General features: G+C 44.1%; 1 protein-coding gene across 4 annotated transcripts in view; it reads left to right on the top strand.

The window, feature by feature from the left end:
- Positions 1-22,837, top strand: part of LOC147883273 (lipase class 3 family protein) — a 59,162-nt gene that overhangs the window by 13,197 nt on the left and 23,128 nt on the right. For all 4 annotated transcript variants that reach the window (XM_087399336.1, XM_087399335.1, XM_087399333.1 and 1 more), the window contains exons 8-10: positions 2,802-2,867; positions 3,005-3,081; positions 18,063-18,344. In XM_087399336.1, the coding sequence (XP_087255462.1) occupies positions 2,802-2,867; positions 3,005-3,081; positions 18,063-18,344 (425 nt within the window). The remainder of the gene's footprint in view (positions 1-2,801; positions 2,868-3,004; positions 3,082-18,062; positions 18,345-22,837) is intronic.

Below are 22,837 nucleotides of genomic sequence, written 5' to 3'. Positions count from 1 at the left end.
CTTACTGATTTTACTGTAGCACCTCTTCCTCCAGGGGCTGATCATATCCACCTATTCTTTAGCATTTCCACTCCCCATCACACATCACCCTCCACCCCACTGAGTTTTTACTCCACCTATCATGATATACGCTTTGACCATGACCACTCATCTATTTCCTCAGGCCGTTCGTACATACTTCTCGCTTATATTGACTTCATACCTCTATTAGAGAACCGCGCTGCCCTGATCACCCGCTCATTACACACAGCTGCCCTTCACGCTTCCCCTCACACCACTCGCTCCACCTGCCCACCACCACCTGGGACCATACGCTGTAATAGTTGGTACGATGATGGGTGTAAGGCTTTACGCCGTCAGCTCAGATTCGAAACCAAAAACAGTCTTTCGAGCGAACCAAAGACACTACGCGAGTATCGCTGATTGATACGTAGAAAGAAACTAGATTTCGTTTGCCGGAACGAGGAAGAATTACTGAACATTTTGTTTAGTAACAACTCTTAAGGACTTTTGGCGGAGATTTCTAGAGGGATGGTCCCCCTCACCACTCACTGACACTTAGGTCTGGTATAATTACGGACGCATACTATATGACATCCCAAATCAGCTAGTCCTTGATCTCTTACATTTGCCACGTCCCACTTCCTGTATCCTCAGCACTAAGGAGGGAGTGAAGGACGCCGTAATGAAACTTCATAATGGGAGAGCGAAGGATCATGAGGGACTATGCACTGAGTTCATCGCATATGGGATTAACCTCCTAGCCCCGATCTTAGCAAAACTCTTTAATGAAGTTGTTTGTTTGGGGTTTCCTCGCATGTGGACCATTAATACTATTTCATCCATTAGACAGAGGGTTGACGTGCAGATTACACTTGGGGATATCCCCTCCTTGTTCAGAGTCGGACCCTGGCCGATAGGGGTTACTGCAGCCCTCGTTAGGCGCAGAGTTATGACCAGGAGACGTCACAGGGCCACACCCGTGAGCGGCTGACAACACTCTATCGCCGCTTTCATGCCTCCATTGCCTCATCCACCCTAATGTCGTGATGATGATGATGATGATGATGAGATTGATATGTAGTCGACCACTGACATGACTATGTTGTACTTAGTATTTAGTACTACCATTTTGCATTTTTTGCATTCTACATTGGTGTGGATGCTCATTTAGTAGCTCCACCCTCACAGCTCGGTTGTACCAAGATTTTCACAATCTCATAGACCCATCGGTCTTCCAAAGACTTTAAAAATCTTTCTTTCTTTCTTTCTTTCTCTGCAACAGATAAGGGCCTAGGACAACAGTCGGGCTAGAAGCCAGGTCTTTGTTCATTGAATACATACGTTTTGCAGCACACAGGCTGAAGATTACTGTAATGCCAATGTGAATAAATTTTTACAAAGAGCTCATAGATCACTCTTTCTTGGTAACATGCTACTTGTCCAAATTCTATACTAAGTCTATTTATTGCCTCAAAAGGGCAAATTCTAGGGTCTTCGTAGCACTTGGTCACGCGGACACCTCCTGGTCGCTTGCTTGGCTCCATATTGCTTGGGTCTTCAATCCCTCTTCGTACCTGCAACCATTAACTAAAGCGCACAACCATGCACCCATCAATAGTCAGCGCTTTGCATGCAAATAACAAATTGTGGACTAATCCTAGTCGTTGTGGGCATCCCCACCAAGCAAACATGTACCTACCGTAATTAAGGAATTTGACCGAGGGTCAAGGGGCCTTAATTAATGCTAGAACTCTTCGACCGGAGTCGGTAATAATTTAGGTTGACCGAGTCAACCTGCTTTGGTGGAAGCTAAGTCTTGTTGACCGAAGCCAACACTTTCTGACCGTAGTCAGAGGTTCTTTGGATAACCGCAGTTAACCCTCTTGGCATAAGCCAAGTCTTCCTAACTGGGGTTAGGCTTACTTTACCAAAGTTAAGTATCTTTGACCGAAGTCAATACTTTGACCAATAAAAAATAAGTTTTTGAACAAAGGTCATTATGGAGAGATTTATCTAGCATGACCCTGTGTCATGAGTTATACGCCATCCCGGGGAGATTTGATCACATGTATGGTTGGTTGGAGATTTACCTACCATTTGTAGCTTGTGGGATAGATTAATTCAAAGCAAATAAACATTTCCTAGCCCTGTGGCATTGTGACAAATTGTTACAGTTTCAGAAGATGGTATGAAGTGGCGCCACTATGGTTGTCTTAGTATCCCCTTAGGATAGGTGTGTCGATTTTGACAGTTCCTATGATGTCTGTTTGTAAAATTTGAAATGTATAATGTCATCTGAGTCTGAACAGGAGGCAGAGGTTGACTGTGACTTCCTATCTCAAGAGTCATGGGTTCACAATTCAAAGGAAGCCGTTCAGTAAGGTGGTGACCCCTCTGATGACTGAGGGTTTGGATACCTTTGAAACATCAGCCCATGAACTCACTAATTCCTAGCCACGTCCAATTCATTGAGTTGATGACACCTGCATATGCCGGAAGAGAGTAGCAATAGCTTCGTTTTACATGTATGTCAGGTGGGTTTTGCACACCAGATACTTTTTGTGGATGTGCTGGATCATCTCATCCAATTGTTTTCCAATGAGATGTATCGAAGAAGCGATGTCGTTTTCTGTTCTACGTAATTTAACGTCAGGCCTGCTTCAAAATAAACTTTCATGGTGGGTAGGTTGCAGAGTTTACTTTTAACAAATTTAGAAGCATTGCTGTCAGTATAATAAAATTGTTCCTTTTAAATTTTGGTCCGAGATCCTAAGTTGTATGTGTTCTTCTGTTACCAGCTGTTCCTTCTGGAAAAATCATCTGTGGAACCTCTTTCTGCATCAGAATACACCCACTTAACCTCTGTATGATTTCTTTCTCCTCTTATTATTTTTTTACGAGGGCTCTGCGTAGTGTGATAAGCTATGAGTGCCTTTTTGCTTTCTAAAACATGATATAATTTTGTAATAATTTGAAATGCTTTCCTATTGTTTTGTACCAGATGCAATCTGTTCTCTTGGAGCTTAGAGAGCGGTTCCAATCACATACCATGCGCTCTTACAGAGCACGATTTCAAAGGTAAGGAGTACCAGGATTTCTAATCATCATGCCTGGAAGTTGTTGCTTCCCTGTCTGATCTCGTGTTTATTGTTGTGAGCTTTGGCTTCATGCATGAAAGCTCCCAAGGTGCCCCCATGGTTTTCGAGAAATAAGCGACTTGTGGTGACACATATTGCATTGTAGATCCTGGATCGCATTGTTATTATTCTTTTGCTGCAGAAATTTAAAATGCTTGTCTTTTGATGTATAATTTTTAGGTGCAATAAGATCTTCATGCCCCCTTCTTCATGTTCGTTTTATTTCTCTGGGTTTAACTTTAATTTCCAATAAGGTTTTGCGACCAGTCCCAAATTTTCTGTTCAGATTGTAGTAGCTGTCTCTGCAGTTTTCAAGCACGTGGCCCTTCTACAATCTAAAGAGATGCGTTTTAGAATAAAATGCATTTCGTAATGAATTTTTTGATTCTTTTGAAGTGGAAAGACAAACTGACACCAACCAATTGCTTTTCAAGGTCCAAAATCTGAACTAAGTGTTTTAGTTTTTCAGAATGCAATAACTTTGCTTTGAATCATCTATTGCACATAATAGAATAGGTTACATGTGTAGAAAACACTGTTACAACAAATCCCACCTTGTTCTTCATCATCATAGTCATAGTTGGTCAGAAATGCACCTTAAGGGGTGTCAAGAGATGTTTGGTGATGAAGGAAATGTTTTACATTTTCAGAATGCAGTAGCTTAGCTTTGAATTTTCATCTATTACACATAATGGAATAGGTTACATGTGCCAGCTTAGAATTGAACTTCCCCCCAAAGCTCAGAAAACAGTCAGCCTCAGAATACTATGAACCCACAGCCCACATGAAGGCTATCTTTATTAAAATGGCAGCGGAAGATGCAAACAAACTGAAATTATAGAGCCACACAGAGAACACTAGAGATAACAAAATGTACCACCACTGATCTGCTGTAAATCAGCCCTTAAACCAGGGCAGCAACTGAAATACAAGATATCTTGAATAAGATAGAAAACAGGAGCTGCAGGAGAGGCTGAACTGAAGCAGAGAAAAAGGGGGGAACACAAGAAAGCTGAAGCCTGAGAGCACGGAGGCAGGAGAAGCCTGAAACGAAGAGGCAGGGGCCTGGAGTGAAGAGGCTAGAGGAGCCTGAACTGAGGAGGCAAGAGCCTAGAGAAGAGGAGGCTGAAGGAGCCTGGGTGAAGAGGCAGGAACCTTGGAACAAGGGAACTGTAGAGGCCTGGAGCGGGGAGGCAAGAGCCCTGAAGAGGCAAGATCTGCTGCGGGAGTGTGGGCAGCCAACTGAGCAGCTGAGAGGGGGCTTTGAGGGGATGGTCAGGAGCAGGCTGTATGCTGGAGCCTTGAGGAGCTGCAAGAAGTGATGGAGGAAATGAAGGGAAGGAGGCCCTTTTATAGGGCAGGCCAAGGGGGGGAGTCGGCCAGTTTGGCTGGACCGACCAGCTTGGTCGGTCAGGCCAACTGGGCCGACCAGCTGGTCGGCCAGCCTACCCCCTCTAGCCCCCCTTGCTGCATGGGGGCTGGTCGGCTGGCCACGCCTGGAGATGCTGAATCTCAACACCCCCTCTCAGCTCCAGGGTGTGGCACAAGACCCAGAGAGCTGGTATGACGTTGGAGAAGGGGAGGAGAAACAGATTTGGTAAATATGTCGGCGACGTTGTCGGAAGTGGTGCTGAAGAGGAGCACAATGGTACCGTCAAGAACCTTCTGTCGCGTGTAGTGGTACTGAATTTCAATGTGTTTTGTCCGAGCATGAAAGACCGGATTGCGAGCAAGGGCAATACAGCTTTGATTGTCACAAAAAAGTGTGGTAGAAGTGGATTGCTGAAAACCACAATCGAGAAGAAGGCGCCGAAGCCACACAGCCTCACAGGTGGCACTACACATAGCCCGATACTCAGCCTCGGTGGAAGATAGGGCGACCGTGGGTTGGCGTTTACTGGACCAGGAGATAGCCGCAGAGCCAAAGGAGAAAACATAGCCCGTGGTAGAGCGGCGAGAATCGGGGTCGCCAGCCCAATCGGAGTCACTCCAACCTCGGAGAGTGAGCGGGGAAGGAGAGGAACCACCGGCAGCATAAAAGAGCCCGAAAGTAGAGGTCCCCTGAAGATAGCGGAGGAGACGTCGAGCAGCTTGCCAATGAGAAAGCGAAGGGGTTTGCATGAAGGTACTGAGGGTGCCGACAGAGAAGCCGAGATCCAGTCGAGTGTTAAGTAGCCAAAGAAGAGATCCAACAAGCTGGCGGTAGAGGGAGGCATCAGGATAAACAGTGGACCCAGAAGCAGAGAGTTTAGCGTTGGGATCCATGGGAGAGGTGATGGGCCGACAGTCAGCCATGTGGAAAGTTTCGAGGAGCTCTTGAACATAGCGTTGCTGAGAGACAAAATACCCCCTCTTTTGCCAAATCTCAAGACCCAAGAAAAAATGGTGAAGGCCCATATCCGTCATCTCAAATTCAGTTTGAAGAGCAACTTTAATGGCAAGGATATGATTGGTATGACTCCCGGTGAGGATTAAATCATCCACATAAAGAATGATGAAGGTATGAAGCTGTCCTTCATGAAAAAGATAAAGATTGGGATCAGCCAGAGAGCGAAGAAGTCCTTGGCGGCAGAAGAAGGTATCAATACGCTGATTCCAGGCCCGAGGAGCTTGCTTGAGACCGTAGAGAGCCTTGCGAAGGCGACAGACCATGAAAGGAGAACGAGAATTAATGAAGCCGGGCGGTTGATCCACATATACCTCTTCATGAAGATCACCATTCAAAAATGCATATTTGACGTCCATTTGAAAGATGGGCCACTGATGGTGGGCGGCAAGAGCGAGGATCGTGCGGATGGTGCTCATCCGGGCGGTAGGTGCAAAGGTCTCTCCATAGTCGATGCCGGGTTGTTGGGCATAGCCTTTAGCCACCAGCCGAGCTTTATATTGTCGACAGAACCATCAGAGGCGTATTTTGTTTTGAAAATCCACCGGACACCAATGACGGAACGATGTGAGGGACGAGGGACAAGGTCCCAGGTGTGGTTCCGAAGAAGAGCATGAATTTCCGCTTCCATAGCCTGTTTCCAATGAGGCTGGGCCAGAGCCTGAGGAACGGTAGTGGGCTCACGAGTGGCGAGGATGCGAGACATAAGGGCATAATTGACATGAAGGGGATCAGAAGAGGACGGTGGGAGATGGCGATGAGAGCGACGAGGCCCATCATCAGGGGGTGGTTCGGAGTAGGGATCCTCAAGACCGGAGGAGCGGAGAGTATCAATGAGCCATCGCGGAACACGTATTGAGCGGGGTTCCAAAGGAGGAGCAGACGAGGGTGGAGCGGAGAAGGAGGCGGAGGAGAGAGAATAGGAGGTGATGTACCGGGGGACGAGGCAGGTGGAGGGAGAGAGGGCTCCGGGGCATCGAACGGATCTCCAAGAACAGGAGGAGAGTCGGAGGATGTCGGAAGGACCTGCTCGTCGAAAAGAACATCCCTGCTCACGGAGATAATGCGGCGGCGAGGATCATAGAGGCGATAGCCAGTGGAGACGGAGTTGTAGCCTACGAACAAGAGCTTGTGGGACTTAGGATCAAGCTTTCCACGATCAGATTTAGGAATATGAACATAAGCATCACAGCCAAATACTCGAAAATGGGAAACATCGGGCTTAGATCCATAGTAAGCCTGATAAGGGGTCATGCCTGGGACTGCTGATGTCGGAGAGCGGTTAAGAGTATGGATGGCGGTCATCATGGCCTCGGCCCAAAGAGACTGAGGGAGTTGACTGTGAGTGAGCATGGTCCGAGCCATTTCAACACCGGTACGATGTTTACGTTCAACCACACCATTATCAGAAGGGGTACCTGTGTTGGCAAATTCCCTTTGACACCATGACTACTCAAGAACCGATCAAACTCGAGAGAGGTGAATTCACCACCTTTATCAGCACGAAGAATTTTGAGGGAGTGATTGGATTCTTTTTCCACCATGGCTAGCCAGCTCTGGAAACGACTGAAAGCTAGATCCTTGTGGGAAAGAAAATAGATCCAAGAGTAGCGACTGAAATCATCAACAAGGAGCATGTAGTACGAGGCTCCCCCAAGGGACATAATCTGCATAGGGCCACATAGGTCGAGGTAACAAGACCAAGCGGAACAGTGGCACGGCGAGAGGCATGATGAGCGATCGGCTCGCGATGTTGTTTGCCCAATATGCAAGAGGGACAGAGACCTTGGCGAGTGCCGACGTTAGGGAGGCCGAGGACAAGCTGATCACGGAAAGCACGATGAAGAGCATCAATGTGTAAATGACCAAACCGATAATGCCAAAGGTCGCCAAGAGAGGTTCCTGTAAGGGAGGGAAGGGCAACAAGCTTCAAACTCAACTTTCATATTGTTTTGACAAATCTGATGAACCGAAAGGAGATGAAAGCCGAGAGACGGAACATAAAGAACACGAGAAGAGTGTTTACCCCCTTTGCCATCAGGAATAATATCAAGAGAGCCCTCTGAATGAACAGGAATAGAGTGCTTATCGCCGATGCAGACACGACCAGAATGAGGAGTGAGATCCTGGAGCAGTGAGGAGGAGGGGGTCATATGCCGAGAGGCCCCACTATCAACAATCCATTCACGAGCATCGGAGCTATGGAGAGCCAATGACTCTGCTGCAGGAAGGGGGACCGAATTCAAGAGCTCAAGGTGAACAAATGCAGGAGTAGGGGTAAGGGAAGCATCAGCCGCAACGGCCAGAGGTGCGTCAGCTCGCTTGTGTTTGCGGTATGGACAATTGCGCCAATAATGGCCAGGAGTGCCACAGTGATTGCAATTACCTTTGGGACGGTCACTGGAGGGACCTGAAGGAGATGAGTTATTGGCAGAGGACGGGGCATTCTTGGATCGTGATTTGGGACGATGGGCCACAAGAGCCTCAGAAGAACCATCAGAGGTTTTAGTGAACTGTTCCTCCTGATCCATCATCATGGGGACAAGTTCCTCCCAAGTGATGGTGCCGAGGCGGCTAGAGGTAATAAGAGAAGAATAGAATGCTGCATATCGACTGTCAGTAATAACATGAGATAAGAGAGTAATAGCCATATCTTCGGAGGAGATAGCCTTGCCTGCATGGAGGATGTCCTGATGCATGCTCTGCATTTTGTTGATGTGGTCCCGTATGGAAGGAGAAGTAGTTGGATCGAGGCGACGAAGCTGAACTTCCAAGGAAATACGTTTCATGGGAGTGACGCGAAGATACATGCCATCAAGAAATTCCCAAATAGCACGTGCAGAAGTAAGATGCTTGATATGATTGAGAACCCCTGGTTGACAATTGAGAAAGATGAACGAGCGTACACGAGCATTCAATTTATCCCAGATAAGAGAAGCATGTGGCTCCTCCTCAGGTGACGGACGAGGGATCCCGGGATCAACAAACTCAGCAAGATCATAAGATTCCAATACAGACGCCATCTGAATTTTCCAAAGAGAATAATTGGTCCCATCTAACTGCCGAGCATCTGGAAATGTAGGAAGAGTGGGAATACGTACAGGCTTGTCAGACTCTTGAAAGAAACTGGACATAGGAGATACGCGAAGATCCGGAGTAGAATCCTTTGTTTCATCAGCCATAACTGAAAACAGGGAATGGACAGCAACAAGGGGCTGAAGAGAACGGGGCTGGTGAAAAGATCAAGGTCTAGAACAGGGCCAATCTCAACAATCGAACCCAAAGATCAAGAGCCAATAAGTTCTGCCAGAAACCCCTGAATAAAGTCGTACGGGTGAAGACGGGAGCCGACCCGATGCGCGATGAAGGAAGGGGGGGAGAGGCTCTTGATGAAGCAGTAGGCTGCTATTGATAGCCCGGGGTACCGTGAAAAAAAAACCAAAAAAAAAAAATATAGGGAGGGGAGAAGAGAGCTCTGTAGTCAGTGGGAAGGAGAGTTGCTGACGAGGACAAACTTCTTCAACTTCATCAATATAGAAGTTCCCAGATCAGAGAGTAACCTGGTGCTCTGATACCATATTAAAATGGCAGCGGAAGATGCAAACAAACTGAAATTATAGAGCCACACAGAGAACACTAGAGATAACAAAATGTACCACCACTGATCTGCTGTAAATCAGCCCTTAAACCAGGGCAGCAACTGAAATACAAGATATCTTGAATAAGATAGAAAACAGGAGCTGCAGGAGAGGCTGAACTGAAGCAGAGAAAAAGGGGGGAACAACTCACAAAGCTCTCTTCCTCACACACACGATGTCTTCATGCACAGGTTTCAGCTTCCTGCTCACGCACGACCTCCCATCAACAACTGCGAGCCTCTCCAACCTCTTTGGTCGTTCCACCACCAACTCTTCCAGAAGCCCCTCGTCAAATGCAGCCAAATGATCCTTCCAGCAAGCTCCCGTCGTTCAGATCCTAGCCGCCACGTCGCTATCTAGAAGCTCCCTTCTTCCTCACGTAGCCACATTCGCATGAGCAGGATGCCTTCCCAATCGGTCCAGCCACCTCAGCCTAATTTGCCACCTCATCAGTGACATTTTACCACTCTCAAGACATTTCCCCCAAATCACATTAAATGCACATTTTGGACCTTTAGTCACACAATTCCCACACACATTTGCATGCGCATTAAAGCTTGCATGCAACCCCGTACACACACATGAAAAGCCCTTTGACATGGACACCATAACATATCAAATTCCTGTAACATGCAAGTGCACATTGACTCAGGAAAATATAAAAAAAACTCTTCATGACTTGACTTTACATGACCCCAAAAACATTTCGCTTAATCACACACTGGACACCCTTGTTCTGGAGGTCTGGTACAACCATATTGCATTTCATCATTTCCCATGAAGTCCCTGCAAAACATACTTTATTGTCCATCATGCTTGTGAAAGAAAAATTCCCAAATGCCAAAAGCCCACACCTACCCTAAATGTGTACAGCTATGTGCCTACCCACAGCTATTTACAGTGCTCAAAAACTTGATACAGATTTTGTCCTATCATTTTGCCCATCCGCAAGTCTTCAGACATTCATGTCTTGCAGATAGAGGTATATAATATTTGCATTTCTTTAGAGATATCCTCATCCATGAGGTCTTCCGGCTTGTCTGGTTTCATCACAGTAGTTCCACAGCCGCCCACACTCATGATCCTATGAAAGTATTTCTTTAGTCTGAAGCCATTGACTCTATTCTTATGCTGCTGACCATCCAAATCCTCAAGTTGATATGATCCATTTTTGAATTTCTTCGTCACACAAAAAGTTCCATCCCATTTGATCACAAATTTCTTCTTGAAGGTAGAATCTAGACTACTGTTGTATCTCAAAACTAGATCACCCTCCTTGATTTTCTTATCCCTGAATTTCCTGTTTGCTCTCTTTTGATTCTTCTCTTGAATTAAAGCATAATGTTCCACTGCCTTTTGTCTGTCTAGTTGTGCTTCCTGCAAATCCAATAACCGGTTCTGGAAAGTAGGATTTGAATCCTCGTTTATCTTCATTAACATCTGTGATGCAGGAATTTCTACTTCCAAGGGTAATAGAGCTTCTTTCCCGTAAACAAGATGAAATGGTGAAAACTGGTGCCTTCTTTTATTGCAACTTTGTAAGCCCATAAAGCCCAGTGCAAAGCAAGATCCCTCTTTTTCTCATAGGTTCTCATGATCTTTCCCATAATATTAGTACACACACCATTAAATTTTTCATTCATTCCATTACATTGAGGGTAATAGGGACTTGCATATCTGTGTTTAATCTTCAGCTTTCCACATAATAAATCCATCAGTTCACTCCTGAAACCTGGACCTCTATCAGAAAGCAATTCCAGTGGTACACCAAATCTACAGCAGATATCCTCATACACAAATTTACACATAGATTTTGCATTGACAGCCCGTACTGCTGGTGCTTCAGCCCATCTCATCAAATAATCCACAGCTGTCAGCATATAACAATTTCCCCTGGCTGTCATGGGTAGAGGACGGATGGCATCTATTCCCCATTTCTCAAAAAGATATAAGCAAGCATGATATTTCTGAGATTTGGATGTAAGATCCTCTTACTGATTTGCTGACACTGTAGGCATGACCTGCACCAATGTCTTATGTCTCTCTGGAGGGATGGCCACACATACCCTTCTATAAGTATTTTCCTCTGCATGATTTTGAAAGCAAAATGTCCTCCACATACTCCTCATGATTAGCTTGTAGAATATGAAAAACTTCCTCATGCCAGGGAATTCTTATGAGCACCAGATCAGCCCCTTTCATGTAAAGAACATCATCTATCAGACAATAAGAAGTACAGCTTTTAATAAATCTGTATTTTCTTTGTTTTGGAACTTCTTCAGGCACTTTACCAGTTAACAGGAAACTTTCCTCACAAGCTAATGTCTCCCTTCCTTTGTATAAGGGTTCTTGCACTCCTACTGCATCAACATAGGCTGCTGTAATTTCCTGCGCAGCATCATGTGCATTTACATTCTTATCTCTTTCAATATGCTGGAGTGTCCAGGCATCCAATTGATTTAACAGTTTCTTCACTGCGCCTATCCATCTCTTCAAATGAACATGCTTAACCTTCGAGACACCTAAAATTTGCTTCACAATCAACAGAGCATCTCCCTTAATCATGAGTCTCTTAATACCCAGACTAATGCATACTTTCAAACCTTCGAAGAGGGCTGCATATTCAGCTTCATTATTACTGCTGGCTTCAAGCTGAATTCCCATTTTCCGAATCTCATTTCCTCCAGGATCATAAATGACAATTCCTCCTGTACTTTTATTTAAACTTTTTTTGTAAGATCTATCAAAGTGTAAAACAAATGCATCCTCTAGTACTTTTTCTTCATTCATGTCAGTGTTCTTAGGTCCTTACTTATAGGTGAGGAGATTAGCCAAGGAAGCTCTGGTAGAGTTCTCAACCAAGAAGGTAAAAGAGTACTCCTGTAACTCTACTATCCATTTAATCATGCTCCTGGAGATGTTTGTACCATTCAACATATGAGGCAGTAGTGAACATGAGGTGAGAACCACAAAAGGCCTGGACAATAGATAAGACCGAAATCTCCTACAGGCATACAAGAGGCTAGCCAGGACCAATTCAGCCGCTGAATACTTCCTTTCTACTTCACTCTTTACCCTACTGGCATAATAGATTGGCCTCATATATTTGGAACCCTCTCCCTGTTGCAAAAGAATAGCACCAATAGCATCTGGTCCCACAGACGGATTCACATAAAAAGTCCTGGAATAATCTGGTGGCTTTACACTTGAAATATGAGTCAAGGATTCCTTAACTGCCTTAAACACCTCTTCACTCTCTGTCGTCCATTTCAGAGGCTCAGGTTTTACCACCTGCTGAAGAGGATACAAAATCTGAGATAACATATGAATAAATCTTGACAGATACTTCACCTTCTGGAGAAAGGTATGCAACTGCTTGGTCTTCTCAGGAGAGGACAGCATAACTAAAGCTTTTACTTTACCTGGATCTGGCTTAATCCCATTCTCAGATACAATATGCCCCAATATTTTAATGCTGGTCCGAGCTAACTGAGTCTTCTTAGGATTTAATTGACCACCATAATTATCAATCTCATAGAATACCTGATCCAGCTTTCCATAGTGCTCCCTTCTTCCACTGTACACACAGATGTCATCAATAAACACTTTACAAAATTTATCCAGGAAAGGTGATAAAATCAGATCTGAATTCTCTTCATAGTGCGAGGGGCCGTTGGTAACTCCAAAAGGCATTTTCCTGTAACAAAAACAGCCCCAGGGGGTAATGAAGTTAGTTTTGATTTGATCTTCCTCGGCGTTGGCTGTCTGGAAGTACCCTGAATATCCGTCACACAAGCTGTACATTTCATGACCCGCCACTTTATCAAGAATATCATCAAGAAAAGGCAGAGGATAGTGGTTTCTCTTTGTCACTGCATTCAGAGGTTTGTAATCAACACAGATTCTCCATTTGTCTACACCTTTTGGCACTATGACCATAGGACTTATCCAATCAGAGTGAACTACAGGATAAATTATTCCTGCCTTGAGAAGCTTATCTACCTCTTCCTTCAGCACATCTCTCTGTTCCGGGCTTAATCTCCTTATTTTCTGAAAAACAGGTTTGGCACCTTCCTTCAGCTCAATCCTCAGAGGCTTCCCTTTAAATCCCCTGATCTCCTCATAAGAGGTGATAAACAAATTAGGGTATTTCTGCAACATCTTCAAATATTCTTCTTTCTCCTCAACATTGAGATCAGGATTCAATGATTGCTCAATCAACACCTGGGTTGATTCTTGAGAACATTTGGGCTGCATTAAATCCTCGATAACCTCAAATCTATCCACCTCTTCCTCACCGAACCCTGCTGCCCCCACAAAATCCACCTGTGAATCCTCATCTACCAAATCCACCAATGCTATTGTTCCTTCATCACTTTCTGAAGTCACCGAACTCTCATCCTCAATGTTGGTTTCACTTCTCTCTTCCTCTTCACTTGTAGAATTTGAAACTTCAGCCTTGCTTACCATATCGAAATTCAATTTCTTCCCATTCGTATGTACAGAAAAGATTTCTTTCTGCCAATTCTGAATTGCACCTACCTTCCTCAACCACGGCCTTCCAAGAATCAAAGGATAGGTTTCCAACCCCGCAGGCATTACATGACAATCCACTCGACATGAAACACTAAATGCCTCAACCTCCAGACCAGGTACTATCCCTAAAGTCTTCACCTTGGAGTGGTTTGCCATTCTGATGCGATAACTAGAGGAGCGGGATATCTTCAGTCCTAATCTTTCCACACAAGCCTAGGTAATCACACAAATCTGTGCACCTCCATCAATATAGGCCTCTCCAAAACCCTTTCCTTTATGCCAGGCTTCTACAGCAGGTAAAAGATCCGGCAACTCTGAGACAGACATCAACTTAATTGTACCTTTATGAGAGTTCTTCTTTGCTGGATTTACAGCCCGCCTCCATTCTTTTTTAAGCTTTGGGCATAGACCAATCATTTGAGCAAATGTAATGTCCGGTTTCCTCGCTAAAAGATCTTCCACCCAAATCATAATCTCCCTGTTCCTTCCCCATGGGATAATCTGCAGTTTTGTACTTCCTTCTGGGCTTCCTGCTCTTCTTCTTTTGGTAGGTCATCATCTCCTCAGACTGCTTCCCCTTCTTTGCACTCGGACCAACCTCCTCTTCTCTATCTCTCTTTCCTAAAGGCATTACATCTTTAACTTCCTCCAACTCCAACAAGCCAAATGTAACTGCCTTACCTTTCCCTCTCTCTTCTGTAGTGGCTTTATGGATTCCAGGGTACTAGGCCATAGTTACTAGGGAATGTGAACGGCAACGGAACGTCGACCCCTTGGGGAACGGGAACGCCCAAATCCTAGGGAACTTGAGCGGGAAGGGAACGCCATGTCACCATACCCATAAACAAACATACTATTATATACATTAGAAAGCTTAAACTTAGAATCCAAGACTCAAAAACATTGCAATTGCTTTTGGTGTAAGCCTTAAGGACTCAAGACTCAGGACATAGTTCACGAATAATCATTGATAATAGAATCTAGATTAATCATTATAGCTTGCCAATGGCATACAAAAGCAAAGTCTATCAGAGACAAGGCATAAACATATGAGATTATCTTGAGTCTTGGAATCTTGAATCTGGATACAAGAAAAGGAGAGTGACACCTCCTACTACTGAGGCTCCTAGAACTTAAAAAACTAGCTGCTACATGCATGATCCACTCAACACTGTCAACATCAATGATCAATCTAAATCTGCAGCATTGTGGTTGCTGCCCTCTTCCTCCTCTTCATCATCTCCATCATCTGGTTGATCTCCATCTTCTTGGTCATCTCCAACATCATCTATGGATGCACCCACCACAAGAACGATTTGCTGGCATGTTGCCTTACCATTCTTCTCCTGCCATACAATGAATTCCTCACGGCTGTACCCAACATTCATATCTGAAGCAAACGTAAGTTTGCATGCACAAACACAAGGTCACTTGCCTTTTGTGTCGCAAGTCTGTTCCTCTTCTTTGATGCAATGTGCCCAAAGCTACTCCACAAGTGCTCACAAGGAGAGGAACTTGCTCCTCGACTCAAAATGCGGATAGCCAAGTTTTGCAACAAAGGTGGATAGCCAAGTTTTGCAACAAAGGTGTATCAGCCCCATAATCCTCCCACCATAGAGCAGACCCCACAATATACTTGTCCCTTTGTGCATCCTCAGAGCCACACATTCCATATTTCTTCCTATAAAAAGCCAACTCATCCTTTACTTGCCTTCGCTCTTGTGCATCTGGTACCATTTGCTTCAGTATCTTCTCCCATCCTCGCATCACCTCCTTATCCGACTCTTGCTACGGCTCCACTGCCAAGTCTACTAATTCTTGCTTCCTATTATGATTAGTCACCACCTCCTTTACATTTTCAATCATTTTGTCCATCCCCTCATAAACTTTGCCAATGCATGGCTCATCACTATCCATAAGCCTCATCAAAAGGATGATGGGCTTCACTATTTTCACCATATGATTGACATCCTCCCAATAGGCATCAGATAAGCATAAAGACTTGCATTCCAAGGCATTTGCACTCTTTGATTCCTTCCACGCCTCCCATTCAATACACACAACAAGCTGCCTTAGAGCATATTTTACCTCTAGAAGATGCTCCAACATGATGAAGTTGTATGCAAAACTTGTCTCTGAATACTTCAAGAGGTCTTTGGAGGCAAGCTTACGATACACTGCAAGAATGTAGTGTTGTCGTGTGATAAAACCAATAATATCCTTTGCAAAATCAATTATTGGATGAACCCAAGCAAGCTTCCCTATATCCTTCAGCAAGTTATTCAAGCAATGTGCCATGCAAGCAGTAAAAGTGAGCTTAGGATAACGTGCCTCCAAAATGCGACCTGCTGCCGTGTTGGAATTCTTCCCATCTGCTATGAATTGAATGACATAATCAGCCCCCACCTCATTAATAGATTCACTCCACAAATCAGCCAACCTCTCTGCTGTCTTTCCGCCCTCTGAGTCATCAATGGACTTCAAGAAGCATGAAATATGCAACTATGTCCTGAATAGATCGACTACGTGTATCACTCCATCCATCATCCATCAAGGTAGCACCAAATGTCTTCCATTCCTCTTTAACAAGCTTCAAAGCCCACTCTATGCTGTGCTTCTCTCCTTCTAAAATCTTGGTTCTCAAGGCTTCATAAGATGGCGGTGTGTAAGAGGGACCAAAAGCTACAATAGCCCTCACCATATCCACAATCGCGGGCTTGATTCAAGGCAATGTCACCACTATAAAAAAAACGCCCCACTGCATCATCTACCTCTACCTTCCTGCCAGGGTGCCAAGTGGCAGCTAAGGAAGCTTGTTTCTTGTTACGCTCCAAAGCTCTCACTTCATTTCTTTTACTATCCTTGGAAAGCTTTCTCTCCGATTGCTTTAACTATCCCTAGGTAAGCTCTTCTGGTCCCCTATAGGCTTACAACAGCTCAGGTCAGCCTTTTCCCCCCTCCCTTCCTGATAGCGTCTCAGGTAGCCTTGTTATGGAGTAGTTTGGGACCCATTTCACATGGAGGGATAGTGTCTTCTATCAAGGTCACATTCATATGTACCAACTTTGAGGGAAGTCAGCGACCCCTAGACCAAACTTCTAGGGATAAATTTCCCTTTGTTAGGTCTCAAAAGTGCATCCCAGCCTTCCAAGTTAGAAAATGGAAAGTCAAGGTGGTGTTCTCCCATGTTTACCCTGATGTCAGTTTTGCAGGCTAGGATTCCATGGAAACTGATCTGATGTCTAATCATTAGTTTTTAAACATGTTCTTTATAGGAGGAACATTTTGAGAGATCAGGGTGTAATCCAAGGTATCTTATCACAACCCAAAGGTGTTGAAAGGCATATCTGTATATGCCACTTAATTTTTTGACTGTTTATAAATTAGAAAGTGTGTGCTAGGGTACCACAAATATTTCTATTTTCAATCTATTGGGATTTGAGGAACATGTTGTTTCTATTTTGAGCCTTTGAATCCTGGATGTACGACCTTGCTTCTTTTGAAGAGGTGCTGTGTTTTTAAGATCCTTCATGCAGCGTCGACTGTGTACACTAATACATTTAAAGAATTGAGAGCTGGTCGAAATTCTTTAAACACACATACAAACAAGTTTGCATATCGCCTCATTATATTACTAATAACAAAGAAGATAGAGATGCCCACACCATGGCATTGATCATAGGGACTACAGTGGACTCTCAGTATCAGCTCTACAACTTGGATATGGATGAAGGAGATTTGGTATATGACCACTTGACAAAAGTCAAGGTGGTGAGGGATCAACTAGCATCGGTTCGTCAGAAGGTGGACTCATGCCAGTTGGCCTTGATGCTACTAAGGAGGCTATCTGATCTCTTCTTGAATATCAGGTTTACTTTCGTCTGTATCAACCTCCATGGTCACTTCCTTTTTAGGTCTGCACAACCTCATCAATTACTGCCTGCTTCCCAGGCCCTTCAAGGACCTGAAGTCTAGCTATCACACAAAGTTCTTTACATAAAGTGTTTCACATAGATGTGTTATGTAGACTAGCAAATACACAGTGAACCAAGCTAGATATAGAATCTACCAAAAGATTATATTTCCGTCCAGAGCTATGGACATAAAACAAAAGATAAATCCAGAGTCCCACCAAGATGTGGACGATGCAAAAGTCCTGATAGGTCAGAACCATGATTGTTTTCTGTTTTCCCCTATTTTTGGCTATGTTTTCTGCCCTTTCCTATCCATGGAGAATATGGCCAGTGATTTTGCAAACTATCATTGATGCGGTTATGTGGATTGCAAAATGGGAAATGTGAACACAACTAGCCAGTGGTCTTCCACTTTATTTAAACATGTGAATTTGACATTTTTTGGCAGGGTGTATGATCTGTGCATGCGTGATTGTACTCCTCCAAACTTTTCCATGGACCATGTTCCTCACCTGCCACATCTACAGCAATGGCTGGGTTTGCCAGGAGCAGTTGCTACAGAGCTAGGAAGGATAACAGAACCCTTGATTGTACGCAGTGCAACATCACTAGTACCGGTGGGCTGGACTGGACTTCCAGGGGAGAAGAAAGGAAGTCCTCTTAGAGTTGATCTGCATGGATATGGGCTACACTTGTGCACTCTGGTGAAAGCACAAATAAATGGGCAATGGTAAGCTGATGTTTACATGTAACTTTATGTCTTCTATGTAGAGATGATGTATAGGGTTACAGCATACCTTTGTGTTCTTGGAAGGTCAAGCTTACTCACAATGTCAAAATCTATGTTTGATCTCAAGTCTGCTGTCCAGTAAAGATATTGTAGTTGTTACTCATAATTTGAAAATACGATAATATTCATAATTATGGCCTCTTTAAAGATTATCATGGTAATGGTTAAGATAATAGACCCCTATGGAGATACAGTTCATACCCTTCAGGCAACTTGCCTTCTTTGAACTGCTGGTGTTCTGTTGGTTTTAACTTTTTGGCTGAAAGACAAGGTGCATGGATTGGCATAATCATTTCACTTAACTGGCTCCTGGGCAAAATTATGCTAATAAGAAATGCTCACCACAATCAGATCTACTTGTTATGGGATTCCCACTACTTTTCCTCCTAACCTTAATCTCACCAGGCCACAAATTAGGAGGAATAATATTGCAAAGCCAGAAGTTTCCTTTGTTATGTGGTTGCATGAGATGGTTTCAGGGTTTGTCAAGGAGACAACCTCTGAAGAGGACGAAATGTTTCAACCGATCACACCAACACACAATTGATTTCACATGTGGGTTGATTGTGCAGCAAGGAGATGCCTATGCCCAAGCATGTGAAGTGAAGGTTCAATTGCTTCATCTATATGTACAGGACAGTCTGATTTTTAACTTCTTCAGATATATAATATATTCTCAAGGCATTATAAACCTGATCACACCAACACACAATTGATTTCACATGTGGGTTGATTGTGCAGTGAAGGAGATGCCTACACCCTACATGTGATGTAAAGGATCAATTGCTTCATCTACATGTACAGCACAGTCTGATTTTTAACTTCTTCAAAAACTTGTGATATATTCTCAAGACATGAAACCACTGCTATTTTGCTGCTGAACGTTATTTTCCCAAACAATTATTGACACGTCCCAGCACTCCTGAAACCCCTGATCTGCAAAACAACACACACAACATCAGATCTGAGCAGGCTGCTCACCACCCAACCATGACATCTACGGGATGTGATCCCGAATTAGAAGATGTCCCCTCCGAGCCACGAGCTGAGCTACTGGCACGAACTCCCAATCAGATCCAAACCAGCCTGGTGTCCCATACCACCAGGTGGCGCTGTGAAGCCCTAGATCTGCCACTGGCCTTGGGCTACGCTAAGATGCAGGCGCGCGTCCGCGACTCAATCCAGGATCAGACCTAGCACTTGGGAACGAGACTTGCTCCCAACTGCACACTGAGAACTGAACCTCCTGGGCCTCTTTTATAGACTTGGGCCCCGGCGCCAAAAATAGCGAAGGCCTATAAATAGTTCGTACCCTTGCTACTCAACCCGAGAATCAAGCTTGCCTAGCTCTAAGCCTCCCCAGGCTAACCTGAGCTAGTTCTGTGTACCTAGTACACGTCAGATACCAATCCGTGCACATGACATACTCCCCCTCCTCTAAGAACTCACTCCTGAGTTCGCTAAGAAATCTGGAAATGTTCTTTGGAGGTTTTGTAATGTCTCCCATGTTGCATCTTCCTCAACACGATCCTTCCACTTAATCTTGTATTCCGTGATAGTACGATTTCGAATCTGTCTTTCATGAAATTCAAGAATACACTCAGGTTCGTGAGGAATAAAAGTCAAATCTGTAACTTCTATAATCTCATGAGGAGAAACAAGTTGATCATCTGCACCCAATACTTCTTTCAGTCTACTGACATGAAAGACTGGATGTACTTTAACATCAGGAGGCAATTCTAGTCGATATGCAACTGGTCCAATTCTTTTAATGACCTTGAATGGGCCACAGTATCTGGGGGATAATTTCGGAACCAAACCAGTACTTAGGCTCTTGGATTCCTTAGGAATTCGCAAATATACCATCGTTCCTCAGAGAACTCTTTGGGTGAACGATGTCTATTAACAAAAAATCTGTCCCGATCTTGGGCACTTCTAATAGACTCCTTGGCAAACTGCAACATTTCCTGCATGTCTTGCAAGAAGTTCTTAGCAGCATCATTTTGAATCCCTTTTAATCCAACCATAACTGGTGACTTAGGTTGAAACCCGTACATAAGCATAAAAGGACTGTAACCTGTACTAGAATGCTTTGCACTGTTGTAAGCAAATTCAATCATAGGTAGATAATCTTCCCATGAAGACTGTCTCTTAGATACATATGCCCGAAGCATGTCTTCAACCAACTGGTTGACCTTTTCTGTACTGCCATCGGATTGTGCATGATTCGAGGAACTCATACTTAGAGTAGTTTCCAATTTCTCAAATACAAGTGTCCAGAAGTTACTTGTAAACTTTGAGTCCCTGTCACTGACTATGTCAGATGGCAAATCATACAGCTTGAACAAGTGGTCCACAAACTCGTGAGCCAACTGAACAGCTGAAATAGTTGTTCCTGTAGGTAAGAATCTAGCCATTTTTGTCAAACGGTCGACTATGACCCAAATAGAGTCATGACCCTTGCGCGTCCGAGGTAAACCAGTAATAAAATCCATGGAAATACTTTCCCATTTATTACCTGGAATCTGTAAAGGCTGTAGTAAGCCCGCGCTTCTAAGGCGTTCAGCCTTAGTAACCTGACAAACTCGGCAACCTACTACATAGTTCTCTATAAATGCAGGCATCTTAGGCCAATAAAAGGTATGCTTCACAAGAGACAGAGTCCTATGTATACGTGGATGTCCGGCACTAGGAGCATCATGACACTCCCAGAGAATCTTGGATTTAAGGTCCAGAACATCAGGCACACAAATCTTTTCATTCCGGAACAGCAAGCCGTTCCTAATCATCCACTGACCTCCCGCCGCCTGTATCCTAGGTGGCACAATCCCTGAGTCCTGGTCAACCATGGAGCTCCCATCCTCGACTCTCTGCCAATAAGAACTGAAATGACTATCAGTTGCGTATAGCCCTCTCAAGGATTGAAATAGGTCTGAGGATATTTTCGTAAATGACAAAGCATTTACAAACTTAACTCGACTTAAGGCATCCGCCACACTATTCAACGAACCCTTACGATAACGTATTTCGAAATCAAAATCTTGCATTAATTCTGCCCCTCTAGCTTTCCTTCCTCTCAATTCTGAGCCATCACACACATACTTAATTGACTGGTGATCAGTCAATACAAGGAACTTTGAACCATACAAGTAGTGTCTCCAAACCTTGAGAGCATACACTACAGCATAAAGTTCCTTCTCAAGTGTGGGCCAACGATACTGAGTGTCGTCTAGCTTCTTACTCTCGAAAGCTACAGGTCTGCCCTCTTGGAATAGAGCTGCCCCAATCGCATAATCACTCGCATCGGCCTCCAAAACATAAGGCCGGGTAGGATCGGGTAATGCAAGAACGGGTGCTTCCTTGATAGAAAACTTCAAGGTTTCAAAAGCCTTGTTCATTGCATCAGTCCAAGAGATCGGCTGGGTAGACCTGTGTCCACGACCTTTCAATATGTTGGTCAAAGGTGCCGTGATACGTGAATAATCACGCACTGACTTCCGAAGAAACACCGTAAATCCTAGGAAAGAACGAAGTTGTTTCACAGTCTGAGGAATAGGCCATTCTAAAACCTTCTGGATACGATCCAGATCAATGCTAATACCTTCAGAAGAAATCTTGTGTCCTAAGTAAATGATCTCCTTCATAAAGAAGTCACATTTACTCATCTTGGCATAAAGCTTATGCTGTCTTAGAAGTAGTAAGACAACCCGGAGGTGTGCTATGTGATCCTCAAGCGTTTTACTATATACCAAGATATCATCCAAGAACACTACAACAAATTTGCCCAGAAAATCCCTGAACAAATCGTTCATCATCTGCTGAAAAGTAGCAGGAGCATTGGTCAAACCAAAAGGCAATACGAGGAACTCGTAATGACCATACCTAGTCCGGAATGCGGTCCTATCTATGTGTTTTGCATAGATACGGATTTGGTGATAACCCGTACGCAAATCAATCTTAGTGAAATACTTCGCTTCGGCCAAACGGTCTATCAAATCATCGGAACGAAGTAAAGGATAGCGGTTCTTAATTGTGACTTTATTTAATCGTTTATAATCTATACACATTCTCCAGGAAGAATCTTTCGTCTTTCTTAAGAGGACAGGTGCACCCCAGGGTGATTTACTTGGGCGGATATAGCCCATGTTCAGGTAATCCTGAAGCTGGATAGCTAACTCATCCTCCTCTACCTGGCTCATCCTATAAGGTGGTACACTGATAGGTTGAGCCTCTGGGACTAAGTCTATGCGATGATCTACTGTCCGTTCTGGAGGTAAACCTTCCGGCAGTTGAGCTGGGAATACGTCCTTAAAATTATCTAACAACATTCTCAATTCCCGGTGTTCAAACACACTTAATTCATTCTTGTTAATTACCGAAACAACAAATGAAGAAAGTGGAATCAAAACACACTGATAGACATCATAATGAGA

The sequence above is a fragment of the Dipteris shenzhenensis genome, chromosome 28 (genome assembly GCF_047967505.1).
Source record: "Dipteris shenzhenensis isolate YYH24624 ecotype China chromosome 28, Dip_SZ_1.0, whole genome shotgun sequence".
NCBI lineage: Eukaryota > Viridiplantae > Streptophyta > Polypodiopsida > Gleicheniales > Dipteridaceae > Dipteris > Dipteris shenzhenensis.
This window is presented reverse-complemented; position numbering and strand designations above follow the sequence as displayed.